At 37.7% G+C, this 17,490-nt stretch overlaps 1 protein-coding gene and 1 pseudogene across 2 annotated transcripts in view; both read left to right on the top strand.

Annotated features, from left to right (window-relative positions):
- The first annotated feature begins 2,673 nt into the window (after positions 1–2,673).
- LOC111144922 (polycomb group ring finger 6) overlaps positions 2,674–17,490 on the top strand; it is a 29,647-nt gene continuing 14,830 nt past the window's right edge. The window contains exons 1-7 of one of the 2 annotated variants that reach the window (XM_022499531.1): positions 2,674–3,048; positions 3,825–3,924; positions 4,015–4,111; positions 4,915–4,970; positions 5,071–5,130; positions 6,020–6,128; positions 11,319–11,346. In XM_022499531.1, coding sequence (XP_022355239.1) covers positions 2,689–3,048; positions 3,825–3,924; positions 4,015–4,111; positions 4,915–4,970; positions 5,071–5,130; positions 6,020–6,128; positions 11,319–11,346 — 810 coding nt within the window. In that variant the 5' untranslated portion in view covers positions 2,674–2,688. The remainder of the gene's footprint in view (positions 3,049–3,824; positions 3,925–4,014; positions 4,112–4,914; positions 4,971–5,070; positions 5,131–6,019; positions 6,129–11,318; positions 11,347–17,490) is intronic. The other variant, XM_022499532.1, reaches the window with a different exon arrangement.
- Positions 6,345–8,772, top strand: LOC111144732 (annotated as a pseudogene).

Raw genomic sequence — 17,490 nt, 5'->3', positions numbered from 1 at the left:
GTAGGCTGTACACTCAAGGTGGGGCTCAAATTCACAACTCCCAGAACAAGAGTCACATACTCCAGCTGAACCAACCAGGCACCCCTAGATATGATTTTTTGTTTGAAATGTCAAAGCAACGCCTCCTCCCTTCAAAAAACCAACTCTATAGCATCTCTCTTGGTTTAATAATCATACAAGGAGTACAAATACTGTTTGTGTTAGATCCACTTTTGCTGTTTTACATTTACACCATTTTAACTAGTTAGCATCCAGGGTAAGAGTGAAGTTCTAGCTCAGTCTAGAATATGATTCAATTCTGATGCTTTGTCAAAATGTAAAGTCCCTGATAAGTGCTAAAATAGAACTCTGATGTGGAAACACACTTGGATCACAACGGAGATGGAAGAAATTCTCATTTTATGAAATAGATATATCCTGGAAGTCCTTGCATATTTATAAATATCACATAATTAAGCCATTTACCATATGGATTAGTTGGTCTACCATAGAAACATAACCAGTAGGATATATATATATTTACTAAGATACTTATTACAAGGAACTGCTTTACACAATTATGGGGGCTTGCTAGGTAGGTCTGAAATCTTGTAGGGCAGGCCAACATGCTGGAAACTCCTGGGAAGGATTAATGCTGCAGGCCTCAGGAAAAATTTCTCTTCCAGGGGAATCTCTGTTTTACCTCTCAGGCCATTCAACTGATTGAATAAAATCTGTTCAGATTATACAGGATATCTCTTACTTAAAATCAACTGATTGCAGCATTAATTATATCTACAAATACCTTCACAGAATACCTAGGTAAGTGTTTGAATCACTGGGCAGTATAGCCTAGCCAAGATGACACATAAAACTACCTTTCATACCATAGGACTAACAAAGCCTGCAGATATGTCTGTTTACCAGCTAAACTCACAGGACCCAGTAGCAGTAATACAAATTTCGTAATTCCTCAGCTTGCCAGCTTTGAAAATGTGCAATTCTTGATTGTATTTTTTTAAATTTGGGGATTATCAATATTTTACATTTTCATATTATACATAAAGTAAAATGTTAATATTATTAATAATATTTCATCTCATACTACTTCAAAATTTTATAATTAAAGCTCATGGCACAAGTAATTCTTTTTCATCAGGTAGCTCTTAACAATGCTGAAAAGTTAGAAGCTATATTCCTTCATCCAATATAATCATGTGGAAGTGCTTACAGTTTTAGAGCCCGGTAAGGAGAGTATCTCAGGTATTGTGTATGCTTGTCTCTTTCAATCTCTCTCTCTTCAGTGTCCTCTTTCAATATCCTGGTCTAAGTTCCCATTCCCCTCCCTTGAGGCTTTATACTCCTCCGTGTAGAAGGAGACATTTCCTTTCTTCCACTTTTTGGATCTTGCAAATTTCAGTATCTTAGGCTTGACCAGAGTTTGGGGACTGCAGAGAGAAAGGTAGAGGCTAGTGCAGGAGCAGTGGGGGCACATTAAATCTGATTGTTTTTCTCAAACCAGCATAGTGACTTGATTTCCTCACCATTCCCTAAGAAAAATGTCACCACTCCCACATGAGCATTAATTTTACTCAGTGACAACCCAGTTATCTCAGATATTTTTCCCCCAGCATTTTTTCTTAAGGAGCTTTTGATTCCTTTCTGAATCCAGCTTGCAAGCATCATGACATTAACTGGCACTATGTTAGCAACTCCAAATATCTTTCCTAAAAAAAATTGGGGGTGGGGGTGGGAGTGCCTGAATAGGTCTCAGTTCCTGCTACAATAGACCTTCCATAAATGTTTGTTGAATATAATGGACTTTCCTCTATGTGTTGGGAACTCACGGATGGTCTTCCAACGGCGATTAAATTTCCATCCTGTGGCAATACAAGATTTAATTGCTCTAAATAAGTAAACTTACATATTTCAAAAATAGAGACGTCATACTTCGTAATGGAAATAATCTTGGATGAAAGAAACGCACAATGGCTCTTCAAATTTAAGTCGTTATTGTTCATAATACAACATTACTTTAAAGCCCATTTAAGTGCTCCGCGCATCAACTGAAGCAGACAGAATACTGCTGTCTGGAACGGTACCAATTTTGTCATTTTTTTTTTTTTTAAGATTTTATTTATTTGACAGAGAGAGATCACAAGTAGACAGAGAGGCAGGCAGAGAGAGAGGGAGGGAAGCAGACTCCCTGCTGAGCAGAGAGCCCGATGCGGGACTCGATCCCAGGACCCTGAGATCATGACCTGAGCCGAAGGCAGCGGCTTAACCCACTGAGCCACCCAAGCGCCCCAATTTTGTCATTTTTAAAAGGGAGTGAAGAGACGGGCGGGTTGGCTCAGTCGGTAGAACCTGCGGCTCTTGATCTCAGGTTGGGAAGATCGAGCCCCACGCTGGGTACACAGATTACTTTAAAAAATTAAATCTTAAAAAAAATAAATAAATAAAACAAAAGGGAGTAAAGACAGCGTCAGCCTTCCAAAGAAAAAATTCTGAATACGACCCGCAGGCCCCCCCTTTATGCACAGGGGCTCAGTGCACGCCCGTCCAGGTTTAGGTGAGGGGCAGCGAACCACATTTCCCAGCGGGCCCTGCAGGTCTCCCGCGCCTGCGCACTGGCCGCCTAGGCAGGTAGGCAGAACTCCCGCGCTATCCAGCCGCCGGGTCTCGTCTCCCCCGGTCTCTGCCCCCGGCATGGAGAGGGTCTCGGTGGCCGCAGGGAGCGCGGGCGCCGACAAGGCCGAGGGAGCCGCAGCCATGCCGCCGCCGCCTGCTGTCTCCCCTCCTGCTCTCACCCCGGCACCCGCAGCGGGTGAGGAGGGCCCGCCGCCTTTGCCCGAGGCGGGGGCTCCAGGCTGCTCGGGCTCCCGGCCCCCAGAGTTGGAGCCCGAGCGCAGCCTGGGCCGCATGAGGGGCCGCTTCGAGGACGAGGACGACGAGCTAGAAGAGGATGAGGAGCTGGAGGAGGAGGAGGAGGAGGAGGAGGAGGAAGAGATGAGCCACTTCTCGCTGAGGCTGGAGGGGGGTCGGCCGGACTCAGAGGACGAGGAGGAGGTATTTATAGCCGGTGCCCGACCACGCGGGGCCGGAGGGGCCTGAGGGTCCAAGCCAGCCCTCCCTAGTAAGGGCCGGGCCGCGTTCCCAGCTCGCCGCTGCAGCCTTTGGCACTCGCGTCGACCTCCACCCCTCCCTCTCAACCTGCCTAGGCATGTGGCGCGGACTGGTCCGCACCCGATTCCTTGCCGACTCTTTTTGTGAGCTTCCTGCCAATCACTTAGGCTCTCCAGGTCCGACTCTATTATTCTGTAAATAATTATTAAATTATGCCAGGCGGGTAGGGGCCAAGGGTACAGTGCTCCTGCCTTCCAAGAGCTTACGGTCGGACAGGGAAACAGTCCCTTTCTACAGGGTGTTCAGAGGATGGTAAACCCCTATCTCATAAGTCTAATTGGGAAGGGTTTTGTTCGTCTTTTTAATGTGGTAGCGCGTACTTTATAAAGTTGGTAACACCTAGCCAGTCGGAATTGATATATTAAACGTAAACGCCAGTGTCTGGAAAGTTTGCCCGTTTTGTAATTAATTCATAAAGTAAGATACCCCTCATCTGGTAATATAAAGTCTATCCAAAAGAATGAGATCTTTTTGAAACATTGGTTTATATTGTGTTATTGTAACTTCGATTAGGATTTTGAAGGGTTGGAGGTACTGTAACATGTTTCCGTGTTGCAAATTAAGTTACACATTGTTTATAATGAAATGTGGGGATTATGGTTTAAGAATTTGAGAAGACAAGTACTTGTATTTTACAGCTATTTGCATTGCATTTCCAGCGCCTGATTAATCTCTCTGAGCTGACACCATACATCTTGTGTTCCATTTGCAAAGGTTACTTAATAGATGCAACTACCATTACAGAATGTCTTCATACGTGTAAGCATATAGTTCACATTTCGAACTAATACATTCAATTTTTGAAATGTCTCTAAAGCATCCTAATTTAAACATTTTCTTTTTCAACAGTTTGTAAAAGCTGCATTGTAAGACATTTTTACTATAGCAACAGATGTCCAAAATGCAACATAGTAGTACATCAGACACAACCTCTTTATAACATAAGGTAAGACAAATATATAAGTAAAATTTGTATTTTAAATATACTTTTTCTGAAGGCTTCTAGTTGTGTAGTTGGGAATAAACTCTTGACCTCTTTTGAAAAGGGAACTACGTATTCTCTAAAATACATATAGAACACTTACTCTGTACCAGGCACTGTGATATCTGCTGGGGACAAAAAAAATTAAAAAAGCACAGGCCTCTCTTTTTGAGGATTTTAATTCCGTCACTCAAGTTAATGAAACTAGTTTAGGCTTGTCATTTTGGGGATATTTAGAATACTTTTTAAAAAGGAATTTTTAAAAATTTATTTTGAAATTACTTTTTAAAAGTAATGCCTGAGACAACTGTCCTCTTTAGAAAAACCTGTGTATCATAGGTCATTGTGGGGTTTTTTTTTTTTTTTTTTTACATTTTCCATTCATACTCCGTTTCCTAAGGGAAGAAAAGTACTAAAGGTGGATTACTTTCATTTGTTCAGCAAATACTATTACGTTTTTACTCCTTCATAGAAGAATGCTTTGTAGATGATGCACAGAAGTTCAAAATACAGTCTCTGCAAGGGAGTAAGACCAGTACACATGGAATAATTGAGCAAACTATTCGAGAGTCTATGATTACATAGAATTAATTACTTGACGTCATCTCAGGTGAGAGCCAGTGCTACCTAAAAGTAATTCACCTCTGAAAAAGGAGATAATCCACTCCCAAGAGAAAACAGTTGCAAAGGGCATCATTCACTCTCACTCTGTACCAAAATGCGTTTTGCTGAATTCTGAGGTATTCTCCATCCTTTCCTTTTATTAGGTTGGACCGACAGTTACAAGACATAGTGTACAAATTAGTGATCAATCTAGAGGAAAGTAAGTTTGTTTTATTACATAGTTGTGAATCCCAGAATCTCTGCTGACTCTACTAGTTACATTTTAAGTGTAATTTAGTCTGTGTTTTATCATTTTTTAGGAGAAAAAAAGCAAATGCATGATTTCTATAAAGAAAGAGGTCTAGAAGTACCTAAACCTGGTAAGTTTGGGTGTATATCATAATATATTTGTAGCTTTAAGAATACTAACTTAATAAAATTTACTCCCTTTGAGGTTCTTTTTGGTGATAGCCAGTTATTTTATGATCAAAGAGGGAGAAAGATTATGAAGGTAAAGATATAGTATAATCCAATTTAATTATTTGTAAAAATTAAAGGGCATAGGCTCTGGAGCTAGATTGTCTGAGTTTGATCCTAGCTCTGCCCCTTTACTTTCTGTGAGACTTTAATATCTCAGTTTCCTCATCTATAAAGTAGGGATAATGATAGCACTTCATAAAATTGTTGTAAGAATACATTGAGTAATACAAAGCACTTAAAACAGTGCCTGGAACATAGTAACTGTTCAGATAGTTTTTGTGATGATGGTAATGTCACAGTATAGACGTTAGATAAAATTCTGTTTAAATCCTGGTTCTTCCACTTACTACATATTGCCTTATCTCACTTAAACAGTAATCTCAGTTTCTTTGTAGTTTTAACTGTTAAAAAAATAAGAGTAGCGGTATACTTAGGGGATTATAATAAGATTAAACAAGAATGTGCATGTACAGTGCTAAGTATGAGCCCTGAACTCTGGCACACAGTAGTGCTTGTTAAAGATTACATATATCTGTTGTGTAGTGATGAGCTCTCTCTGTGGCCCTGATAAACCAGCCACATATGTCTGCCTTCCATTGTGGAGTGGTCCCCAGGTGCAATTTCATTGGCTTTGACAGATTAGTTAATGTTATTAGAGAAAGGGAGTTTGAGTGTTTTATGATCTTTTAAATAGTCAACATAGTTATAATATGTGTAATTATTTTTCAAAGATCTCAATTCATGAAATTTTTATTCTAACTCAGCTTTTTTTCTTTGGCTGTTAAATAGCTGTTCCACAGCCAGTCCCTTCAAGCAAAGGAAGATCTAAGAAAGTCTTAGAATCCGTGTTTCGTATTCCACCTGAACTTGATATGTCTTTATTACTAGAGTTCATTGGGTGAGTACCTAAACCTCTACCTCTTAACTGTAAAATAAAGAACTTGTTAAGTCCCAACAGTTACAAAATCATCCTGAACTCAGGTAAAATCAAGTTCTTCTGATATCCTTTTAAAAATTAATCTTGAAATATTCACAACTTAAAAAAAGTTCTAAAGAATAGTACTATAATCACTTGTATCACTATCATCTGGCTTAAGAAATAACCCATGCTAGTATGCCGGAAGCCCTTCGACTACCTCTTCCTGTTCACCGCCCCCTCTCCCCCCGCTTAGAGGTTAATAACCACTCTCCTAAAAGTAATGATTGGTATTCCCGTGATTTTTAAAATATGTTTATCTCATGTATCAGTGCTTAAGTAATATGTAGAATTGCTTTTGTCCATTAAAAACTTCATATAGTATCATTGTAAGTGTTTTACAACTTGCTTTTTTTTTTTCCAACTGTTTTTTTCACTCAGCATTCTGTGATTCATCTGTGTGGAAATGTGTAGCTCTAGTTCATTCATTTCACCATTCACCATTTCAAATGGTATATACCAAAAATTATATACCATAATTTATCTTTTCTTGTACTGTTGAACATTTAACTTGTTTCCAGTTTTTTTGCTATTATAAACAATGTTACTTTATGTATTTGTATACATATCTCCATGTATATGTTATATATATATATATATATATATATATATATACACACACATATATAAGATAGTTCTCTAAGAGTATAGGTTTGCAGAGTCTTAGCATATGTTTGTTTTTAACTTTACTTGGTTTTGCCAAACTGTTTTTTTTTTTTTGTTTTGTTTTGTTTTTTAAGATTTTATTTATTTATTTGTCAGAGAGAGAGAGGGAGAGAGAGCAAGCACAGGCAGACAGAATGGCAGGCAGAGGGAGAAGCAGGCTCCCTGATGAGCAAGGAGCCCGATGCGGGACTCGATCCCAGGACGCTGGGATCATGACCTGAGCCGAAGGTAGCTGCTTAACCAACTGAGCCACCCAGGCGTCCCGCCAAATTGTTTTTTAAAGTAGTTGGATATCCTTTTAATTCGTATAAATTGCTTCTTTCAAAAGATATATGTAGCATATGGTGTACTCTGTTATAGTGCAACACTGTTAAACACTGTCATGATCACAGAGTTGGCGTGTATCAAACTGCAGTTTTCAGAATATTTAGTTTGCAGAATAAAGTAAAGTGCTTTTTTTTTTGGAAAATATGGACTTCCCATTTTATGTCACTGATGATTACTTTTTAATTATTTCCACCTTATAATTCTAGGTTGACCATATCATTTACTAGTATTCAGCTTGTGCTATATTGTATTTATCTTTTTATGTAGTCACTCTATGTTATCAGCTGATATTAAGGACCTCTAAGAGGCCAGAAACGTTTCTCCTGCCTACTTGTGTAGTAATGGTTGATAATGAAATAAAAATCCATTTGGAAGAATGAACAGAAACTATGTAATGCCAAACTTTAAACCAGCAATTTCTGATAATAAGGAGTGTGTTCCAATCTAAATGTCCAAAAGGGACCTGGTTAAATAATGGTATATAGCACATGAGTATGTGTTAGCGTGATAGCATATGTGCTAATATGGAACAGTCTCCAAAAGAGGAGACTACATAGTGTGTTTCTGTTTACTTATTTATTTTAAAGAGAGTGATGGAAAAGATGTGTGTAGACATATGTTTTGCATGCACAGACCATTCCTGAAAGGATATATAAGAAAATGTTAATGGCAGTTAGTTGCCAGAAACTAGTATGTGAGTCTACGATGGGAAAAAGTCTTTCTTTTCATTGTATTTGAACTTTTACCATGTAACTTGATTTTTAATAAGTCTAATTAAAATTTGAAAACTGAAAGGAATTTATATTTCCAAAAAATATTTTGGGAAATGTAACATTTCCTATAATGCATGGTAAGAACTGATGATTAGGTTTTTTAATACATTTTTTTGAAAAGTGGCAAGGATGCAAAGATAGCAGATATGCGATGGATGTGCCACCATTGCCTCTTCCTTTGCCCACCTGCAGAAATCAGTATTTAATCATGGCAGACTCTCCTAATGAGTGAGACTTGGCCACAGTACTCAAGGCATTCATTACCACTTACCAAACTTATTATATTATTAGTACATCCCCTCCTATAGAAAAAAGAGCCCTCATGCTCTTTCCCTGCTGCCAGTCACCAGGAGGCTGAGGCTTAGGTGGACTTGGTTTGGTTCCACCCGAAACCCACCACCAAGGCCAAGAAAGGCATTGCTGCTGGAAGTATAATGGACATTAATACTGCTTTACACGAGGTGCTGATGACTGCCCTCACCCATACAGGCCTAAGCATGTGGAATTTACAAAGCTGCCAAAACCTTAGACAAGCACCAAACCCATCTTTGTGTGTTTGCATCCAACTATGATGAGCCTATGTATGTCAAGTTGATGGAGGCCCCTTGTGCTGAACACTAAATCAGCCTAACTAAGGCTGATGACAGCAAGAAGCTAGGGGAATGGGTGGGCCTCTATAAAATTGACAGAGAAGGAAAACCCCATAAGTGGTTGGTTGCAGTTGTGTGGTGGTTAAAGGCTATGGCAAAGAGTCTCGGGCCAGGGATGTCATTGAAGAATACTTCAAATATAAGAAATGAACACATAAAAAACTTGGTTCTTGTTCCAAAAAAGGAAAAAAAAAAAGAGCCCTCACTTGGAATAAAGGATCTAGATTTAAATCCTCGCTTCTCTATTATCTAGCTTTGTAATCACTAACAAATTGCTTTTTGTTTATTCACAAGATGTTTGTTAAGGTCCTGCTATATGTACCAGCACAGCCTTCTGCTAGTTGTTGAGAATACAGTTTGAATAAGTCAGCCATGGCCTTTGCCCTCATGGAACTTTTAGTTTTAACTTCTCAGAGCTTCAGCTTCCCTATCTGTAAAAAGAAAGAATTGAGCCTTTTATGTGGCTGATTATGATGAGTAGTCTAACTCATAATATAGCTCTTTATCTGTTTTCAACTGGTTGAGGGGAAGAAAGCTTCCAGTGTGGCAAGGAGTCCTTTTGAAAGAAAGCTTCCAGAGGCAAAGAATCCGTTTGAAGTCACCAGTCCCCAGAGTTCACTACATGGAAGAGCTTTTATGTTACCACAAAGTCAGGCTCCTGAGGGTAGCCCATAGACAGCTCTTTCACGGCAGGGCAAGTGGCAGAGGAGTTTTAACCTGATGCGAGTACAAAAGCAAATTTGGACAAGCTTTTGAGCCCACTTAAGTTGGAGGAGCAAAAAAACTGAGGTAGGTTCAGCCTGTGAACAGTGATTTTTCAACTATTGGAATATGAAGTTAGATTCCCCCCCCTAAACTGGATATGCTGTGTTTTGTGATCTTTAGATAGTCTTGTACTTGTCTTTTTTTGTTCTTTAGTTTCTGTGAGTAAAGTAGAAGATAATAAAAAGAAATAACTTCAGACAGGTAGTATAGTACGTGTAGAAAGCATAGACTTTGAAGAGTCAGTAAGTCAAGGTATATAACCTTTGGGATGTAGCTGAACTCTCATCATCAGTTTCTGAATTTCTGAATTGAGGATTATAATAGCAACTAACAAGATTGTTCTAAGTATCAACTTATGGTATTCCTACCATGTCTAAACTATTATCAATATGTGAATATTGAAATAATGCAGGATCATTCAAAAATAAAAGTTAAAGTAGTCTGTGGTACTGTAATTTGTACATGTGTCTAGTGTGGAAAATGGACTCACATGACATACATGTGATACAGCAGAAATTTCATGCAGTTTTAAACTCAGTAGCATTTAGTGAACCAGGGAGGTGATAGCCAACTGTATGCTGTATTAATCCAGCTAGAGTATTATGTTCAACTCTGTGCACTACATTGTAAGAGATGGTAAGCCAAGGTGTAACCAGAACAGTAAAAGTTTTGAAAACCATGGCATACGTGGTAAGGGAAGGAACAAAACTAATCTGAAAAAGAGAAAACAGTCATAAGCCCCTTAAGTTCATTTCAGATCTTTAGAGGGTTATCATATAAAAGAAAGACTGAGTCTAGTTCATAAGACTACCAAAAGGCAGAACTAGGATTAGCGGGTGTAAGTTACAGGGAGAAACATATTTGCTTCAGTGCAAGCAAGCAGTTCTAACAAAGTTGCCCACAAATGGAACGGACTGACTTGTCAGATAAACTCTCTATCTCTTTAGGTGCCTAAGGAGAAGCCAGATGACCATATATCATGGATTCTATAGAGATAATTCTTGTAAAAAATAGAGTATTACAACTCTAAACTTACATATTTTAGGTTTCTAGTATATCCACATATATAACATTTATCTTAATGTAATATTTTGTAATATAGCTTCTATGTTATATTTTATTATATTTCTTTATTTGTATTATAAGAATATGCCGTAGCTGATGCAATTGTGATCTGGCCTACTCTTCACAACATGATAGGGAAGACAGAATGCGGGTTTTGTTGCTAGGTACACCTGAGTTGGAAGCTTTATCACTTAATAGCTCTGTGACCTTAAGCAAGTTATTAAACCTTTCTGAGCTTTATTCTCTTCTATAGAAGGGGAATATTAATACCTGATACGCAGGGCTTTATGAGGACTAAATGAAAAACATGCATCCTATTATGAAGACCTACTATAATGCCTGGTACATAGTAGATGCCCAACAAAAATTAGTGCCCCTTGTCTCCTCATGACATAAACATAATTGATTTAACCAAGAAATATCTTTGTACTTCAAAGTAAAGAGCAAACTGAGTAAATCATGCCCATTATTGCTATAAGGAAAACAATAGGCAATCTAGCCGACTTCTTGTAAGAAATCTATTTTGCAAGGGTTACTGTAAAGAAAAAGACACATTAATTATAATAGAAAGAAGTTTTACTTTAAATTGGAAAATGTTAGAATGCTACGTGTGGGGAAAATATAAATATTAAGGATATACTTTTAACTCCTGGAAGTATACAAAGTAGTGTTAAAATAGTAGGTAACACTGCCTTTGCCTTACCAGTAGGTGGCAGAAATGACAACTACATTTATTTGTTTCGTATAGGGTTAGGTTTTAAACTTAAACTGATGTTCCTCAAATATTTATATTGTTGTTATTTTTCTGTGTTATATGATTTAATGTATAGTTTAAAATGTTGATTAATTTTGCTTTCGTTTTTCAGTGCTAATGAAGGCACGGGACATTTTAAGGTATTTTATTTTTATTTACTTCACAGGACGACCCTGTAGTCCACAATTACAGAGGCAGATTAGCAATCATGTGGAGAATGTTTTCGATTACAGTACAGTTTTGTAAATAAAAGTTGTAGAAATGTGAAGTACATTTAGTAATGCTCTCATAATAAGTTTATGAGAAAAGAGTTATTAAGTAGGGATTTGTTATTAATTCAGGATAGTGGTCTAAGTAAACAAGTGAGAAATTTTTAGAACTCTAAAACCAAATACTGTGATAATTTGGTGACTTTAAAAAATATTTCAAAGTGGGCATCTTGGTGGCTCAGTTGTTAAGCATCTGCCTTCGGCTCAGATCATGATCCCAGGATCCTGGGATCAAGCCCCGCATTGGGCTCCCTGGTCAGCTGGAAGCCTACTTCTCCCTCTCCCAGTCCCCCTGCTTGTGTTCCTTTTCTCGCTGTGTCTCTCTCTGTCAAATAAATAAATGAAATATTAAAAAAATATTTCAAAGCATTTTTTGCATAGTTGGCATTCAGAGTTAAATATGAGCTTAAATTTTTACTTGCATGTAACATTTTGGGCTCAAGGTAAACCTGCCCGAACTTGTTGCTTCAATCATTTACTAAAATTTTAGAGGTAAGAATGAAGTCCTTTGTTAATGTACCTAAGTTCAGAGTTTGTCTTAAAGCCTCTATTATCACAGGCCCCATTATACCCAGTGTTGCTCCTATAGTATGAGTCGTTGAGGAAGAGGTAACTTTTTGAAAAGGGCTAAATCAGGCCTTACAGTTACTTGGGTCTGTAAATATATAGGAAATAGCTGACTTTGATCTGTATAGATTTTTTGACACTTTTTCGAAGTCTGTACTAATATTTGGGTGAATTATACCTGGTTGGGTATACTGTTTTGTGACTACAGTATTGGCTTAGAGATGTGGATTAAAATGTAGGAATAGACGGGTACTTCTGTGGATGAAGTATATTATAGATGTTTCCCAGAGATCAGTGGGATGGAGGGAATGCAGTGTTAAGTTTGGTAACTTTGAATTTATTCTAAGTTGTCAAATATCAGATTTATGGTGATAAGGGAGTTCTTTCCCTAGTAGTATGGTGGGTGGGAAAATAGCATATAAATTTCTCATATGGGACAAGTACAGTGTCATATGATCCTAGAGTTTGACAAAGATGTTTGTCAAATGACCTGTAGTAGCCACACAGACCAACAGAGTATAAAAACTTCATGAAGAAAGAACTAGACATTAATTTGAAATATTAACCTGTTGCTTTCACAAAAGCACATATGGACCTAGAATATTTATGTAGTTCTAATAGTCACACATTAGAAAAATATGACAATACCACCTGTGAAGTATTCTTGCCAAAACAAATGTGCGGCTGATCATACTCCCTAGATTTAATTACTAATTTACAAGAAATTCGGGGGACAAAGGAACATGTTAAGTGACACCGTAGGAATATAATAAGCCAAATCTAGACAATGGGAAGCTACAGCACAAACAGTTGGTTTTTTTGGAATAAAAGGGAGAGGGGAAGAGGAAACATACGTAGGACATATTAAAAGAGACTCAAGGGACATAACTCACTACAGTGTATGGCATTTATTTGGATTCAAGTTGAAAAATAAACATTTATGAGAGAATAACCCCAAATTGGAAACAACCCAAATATCCATCAGTTGGTAAATGAATGAACACAGTATGATATTGCCACACAGTGGAGTATTATTTGGCAATAAAAAGGAGTGGAGTACGCTAAATGCTACAACATGGATGAATTTTGAAAATATTATGTTAAGTGAAAGAAACCAGGTGCCAAGAGACCACATAATGCATGATTTCATTTATATGAAATGTCTAGAGCAGGGAAATTCACAGAAGCAGTAAATACTATAGATGATGGTTGCCAGCATCTTGGGGGAGAGGGGGAAATTCGGAGTGATTGCTCTTTGGTGTGGGGTTTCTTTTTGGGTGATGAAGATGTTCTGAAATTAGGTAGTGGTGATGAGTTGTACAACCCTGCTTAAATAAACTAAAAGCCATTGAATTGTATACTTTAAAATGATGAATTTAATGATACATGACTTCTATCCGAGTAAAGCTATTAAATTTTTAAAAAGTAATTAAACCAAGATCCAGTGGGAACTTTTTTTTTTTAAGATTTTATTTATTGGGGTGCCTGGGTGGTTCAGTGGTTTAAAGTCTCTGCCTTCGGCTCAGGTCATGATCCCAGGGTTCTGGGATCGAGTCCTGCATGGGTCTCTGCTCAGCATGGAGCCTGCTTCCCTCCCCTCTCTCTCTGCCTGCCTCTCTGCCTACCTGTGATCTCTGTCAAATAAATAAATAAAATCTTTAAAAAAAAAAAAAACTATAACTAGAATTGTTAAAATGACAGAATAAAAAGAAAAATAGTAATATTGCCAATCTATTAACTAAGAAAGTGTAAGACTATTTCAGCAAAGTAAAAATCATCACAAAATGCAGAATTAATAGAACCATTTGTTTCTGAAAGAGGTTCATCATCTCTCACAGAAATAAGGCCTTCAAATTAATAGCTGTATCATCAATTAAAACTGAAAACTTCATGTCTCAAAACTATGGGAGAATAGTATAATCAAACTCCTATATGCCTATCACCTAGTTTTATCAACTCAAGGCCAAACTTGTTTTAAATATACCACACCCATTTCCCACTGCAACTACTTCCTAGCGCCCATTCCCCAGATTTGTTTTGGCGCAAACCCCAGACATATTTCATTTGTAAACACTTCAGTATATATCCCTAGAAGATAAGAGATCTTTTTAAAAAACATGATACCATTATCATACTTTGAAATTCCTTGATATCAGAAAATATCTAGTAAATGTTCAAATTTCACGAATTGCCTCCATTTTCTTACCCAGCAGAAAATGATTTCATTGTTTTTAGGGCTGTCATTAAAGAAAGAATAAAAATAAAACAAGGTTTTTGTGGAAAAAATATAATAGAGGGAGAAAGAAACCTCATGAGCTGGATCTCATGACCCTGAGATCATGATCTGAGCCAAAATCAAGGGTTAAGTGCTTAAACTGACTGAGCCACCCAGTCACCCCATTAATTGTGAAAAATTTTAAACAGTGAAAAGTAGAACCTCCCTGTGTCCCATCACCCAGCTCTCCCAATTAACTAATGGCCAATTTTATTTCTTCTATACCTCTGTCCATTTCCCTTCTAGTATTTTTCTGAAATAAATCCCCAGCATTTGCCACTTCATTTGTAAATATTGCAGCATTCTTAAAAGACGAGTCTCTTTTTTTATGACAAAGTGTCATAACCAAAAAAAAAAAAAAAAGTTACTTAAGTTTCAGTGTCATCAGAGATAATAAAGAGGCAGAGCAATTCTAGATTGAAGGAGATTACGGAAACATGACAACAAGATACAGTGTGTGAGCCTTCGGACATAAGAACAATTTTTAAAGGATATTACTAGGGCAATTTATAAAGGAATTTGGACTTTTTAGATGATTGCGTTGTATTAATGTTAAATTGCCTGAATACTCCTTATACTTCCTGTTAATTATATTGTAGTTATATAGGAGAATCCCTTTATTCTGAAAAGATAATTGCTGATATGTTTAGGGGTAAAATACCTGTCTTCAAATAATTCTCATGTGGTCCAACAAAACATTAACATGCACTTATACATACATACATATAAATTAAAAGAGATAAAATGAATATAGCAATATACTAACAGTTCACAAACTAGGTGAAAGCTATCTGGGTTTTCCTGGTACTCTCTTACAATGTTGTAAGTTAGTCATTTTTCAAAAGGTTGGGGATGGTGAATGAAAAAAAAGTTTTAATGATTTCTTACTGTCCAATATCTATCCAATGAATTGTCTCAATCACAGTGGGTGTTCTCTCTCTCTCTTTTCTGTAACACTTTAAATCAGGATCCAGGTAAAGTTCACATATTGTGATTGGTTGATAAGTCTTCAAATCTATAGGTTTTCCATTTCTTTTTTCTTTTAATTCATTGTTGAAATTGAGTCTTTTTGCTACAGTTTTCTACAGATTGGGTTTTGATGTTGCATTGCCCCAGTATAATTTAGCATGCGTTTCTGTCTTCTGTATTTCCCATAAACTGGTAGTTAAGTCTGAGTGTTGATCAGAAACGTTTGATTTCAGGGGAGCAAGGCTACTTCATAGGTGGTGGTGTTTCTTTCCATCTAGAGGCACAGAATGTCTGCTTGTCTGGCCCTCTTTATAATGTTAGCAGCCATTGGTGCTCAATGACTAAGCCCATTAACTAAATAGGGTTTGGAAAATGATGCTATCATTCCTTCTTTTTTTTTTTTTTAAGATTTTTTAAATTTTTTATTTTTTTTTAATATTTTATTTATTTATTTGACAGAGAGAGACACAGTGAGAGCACAAGCAGGGAGAGTGGGAGAGGGAGAAAAAAAGCAGGCTTCCCGCTGAGCAGGGAGCCTGACATGGGGCTGGATCCCAGGACCCTGGGATCATGACCTGAGCTGAAGGCATGTGCTTAACGACTGAGCCACCCAGGCCCCCCAGATTTTATTTTTAACAATCTCTACACCCAATGTGGGGCTTGAACTTACAACCCCAAAATCAAGGGTCACATGCTCCACCAACAGAGCCAGCCAGGCGCCCCTATCATTCTTTCTTTTATTAGTTGACATACTTCTATAAAGAGAAACTTCCCTTTGTCTGTTTGGTTAGCCAGTGGTATAGTTTCTATAGGAAAAGCAGGATAAATGCTTGATTCTTTCCCTTTACTTCCCAAGTCCAAAGTAGTGAGTTGGTTCGTTAGCATACTCCAATCATGACCACAAATAGGTTTTGTTGTTTTTGTTTTTACTTTAATATGAACTCATGGGGCACCTGAGTGGTTCAGTGGGTTAAACCTCTGCCTTCGGCTCAGGTCATGATCTCAGGGTCCTGGGATCGAGCCCCATATCGGCCTTTCTGCTCAGTGGGGAGCCTGCTTCCCTCCTCTCTCTCTCTCTGCCTGCCTCTCTACCTACTTGTGATCTCTGTCTGTCAAATAAATAAATGAAATCTTAAAAAAAAAAAAAGTTAATATGAACTCATGAATTTAAACATATTTGTGATTTAAACCCATTTCATTAAGCCCTTCATCGACTCCCTGCTCAGTGGGGAGCCTGCTTCTCCCTCTCCTGGCTCGTGTTCTCTGTCGCTATCTCTGTCTCTCTCACTCTCAAAAAGATTTTTAAAATATTCAAAAAAATTTTTACTTCTAAAAAAATAAGTAAGCCCATTTCAGTTATTTTCTTTATTGATGTTCAAATTGTCTTTCTTAGATATCATAGTCTGTAGTATTTTCTTGCTATCTGATATGACGAGGTGTTCCATGCTCAACTTGTACCTCTGTTGACCCCCAGACATGGCATTAGTCCTTTCTCCAAGGTGTCCTGGTTCCTTTTGGTGGTTTTTAAAAATCAAAGTCTGGCTACCAAGGGTTCATCTAGCAACTGGGTTCTTAACTGTTTCTAGTCCTTTTCAGTTGACAGAGATAGGAATTTTTTCAAGGTAAAATGTAATTATGAGTTGATACCATTTTTTTAAAAGCTCTTTTTAGGAGTATGCATTATCTAAAGCAAGAAAATAATAGATGTCTTTTAAATCTCCCTATAGATCCTAAACTATCTTACTCAACTTTATCAACTTGACCTTTTGTGCTATAGATAGCAGGGAAGACTGCTGTCAGTTAATTTCAAAGAAGTGTAATTCTGTGGATTTTTTTTCTTATTTATTTGCAGATGGTAGGAGGCTGTTAGTTGTAGCAGAAAAAAATGAGTTGACTATGTAGGTAAGAACTGCTTTTAGAGCCTTTTTTTTTTTAAGATTTTATTTATTTATTTGACAGAGATCACAAGTAGGCAGAGAGGCAGGAGAAGGAGAGGAAGGGAAGCAGGCTCCCCACCAAGCAGAGAGCCCAACGCGGAGCTTGATCCCAGGACCCCGGGACCATGACCCGAGCCGAAGGCAGAGGCCTTAACCCACTGAGCCACCAAGGCGCCCCTGGTTTTAGAGCTTTAAATGAAAAACAAAACAAAAGACAAATTGTTTTCTTAAAAACTGGATGTGAATTATATGGGAGGAAAATCCAGT

The sequence above is a fragment of the Enhydra lutris genome, unplaced genomic scaffold (assembly GCF_002288905.1).
Source record: "Enhydra lutris kenyoni isolate GAN:26980312 unplaced genomic scaffold, ASM228890v2 scaffoldscaffold12, whole genome shotgun sequence".
Taxonomy (NCBI): Eukaryota; Metazoa; Chordata; class Mammalia; order Carnivora; family Mustelidae; genus Enhydra; species Enhydra lutris.
The sequence above is the reverse complement of the archived record's forward strand: the minus strand, read 5'-3'. Positions and strand labels throughout refer to the sequence as shown.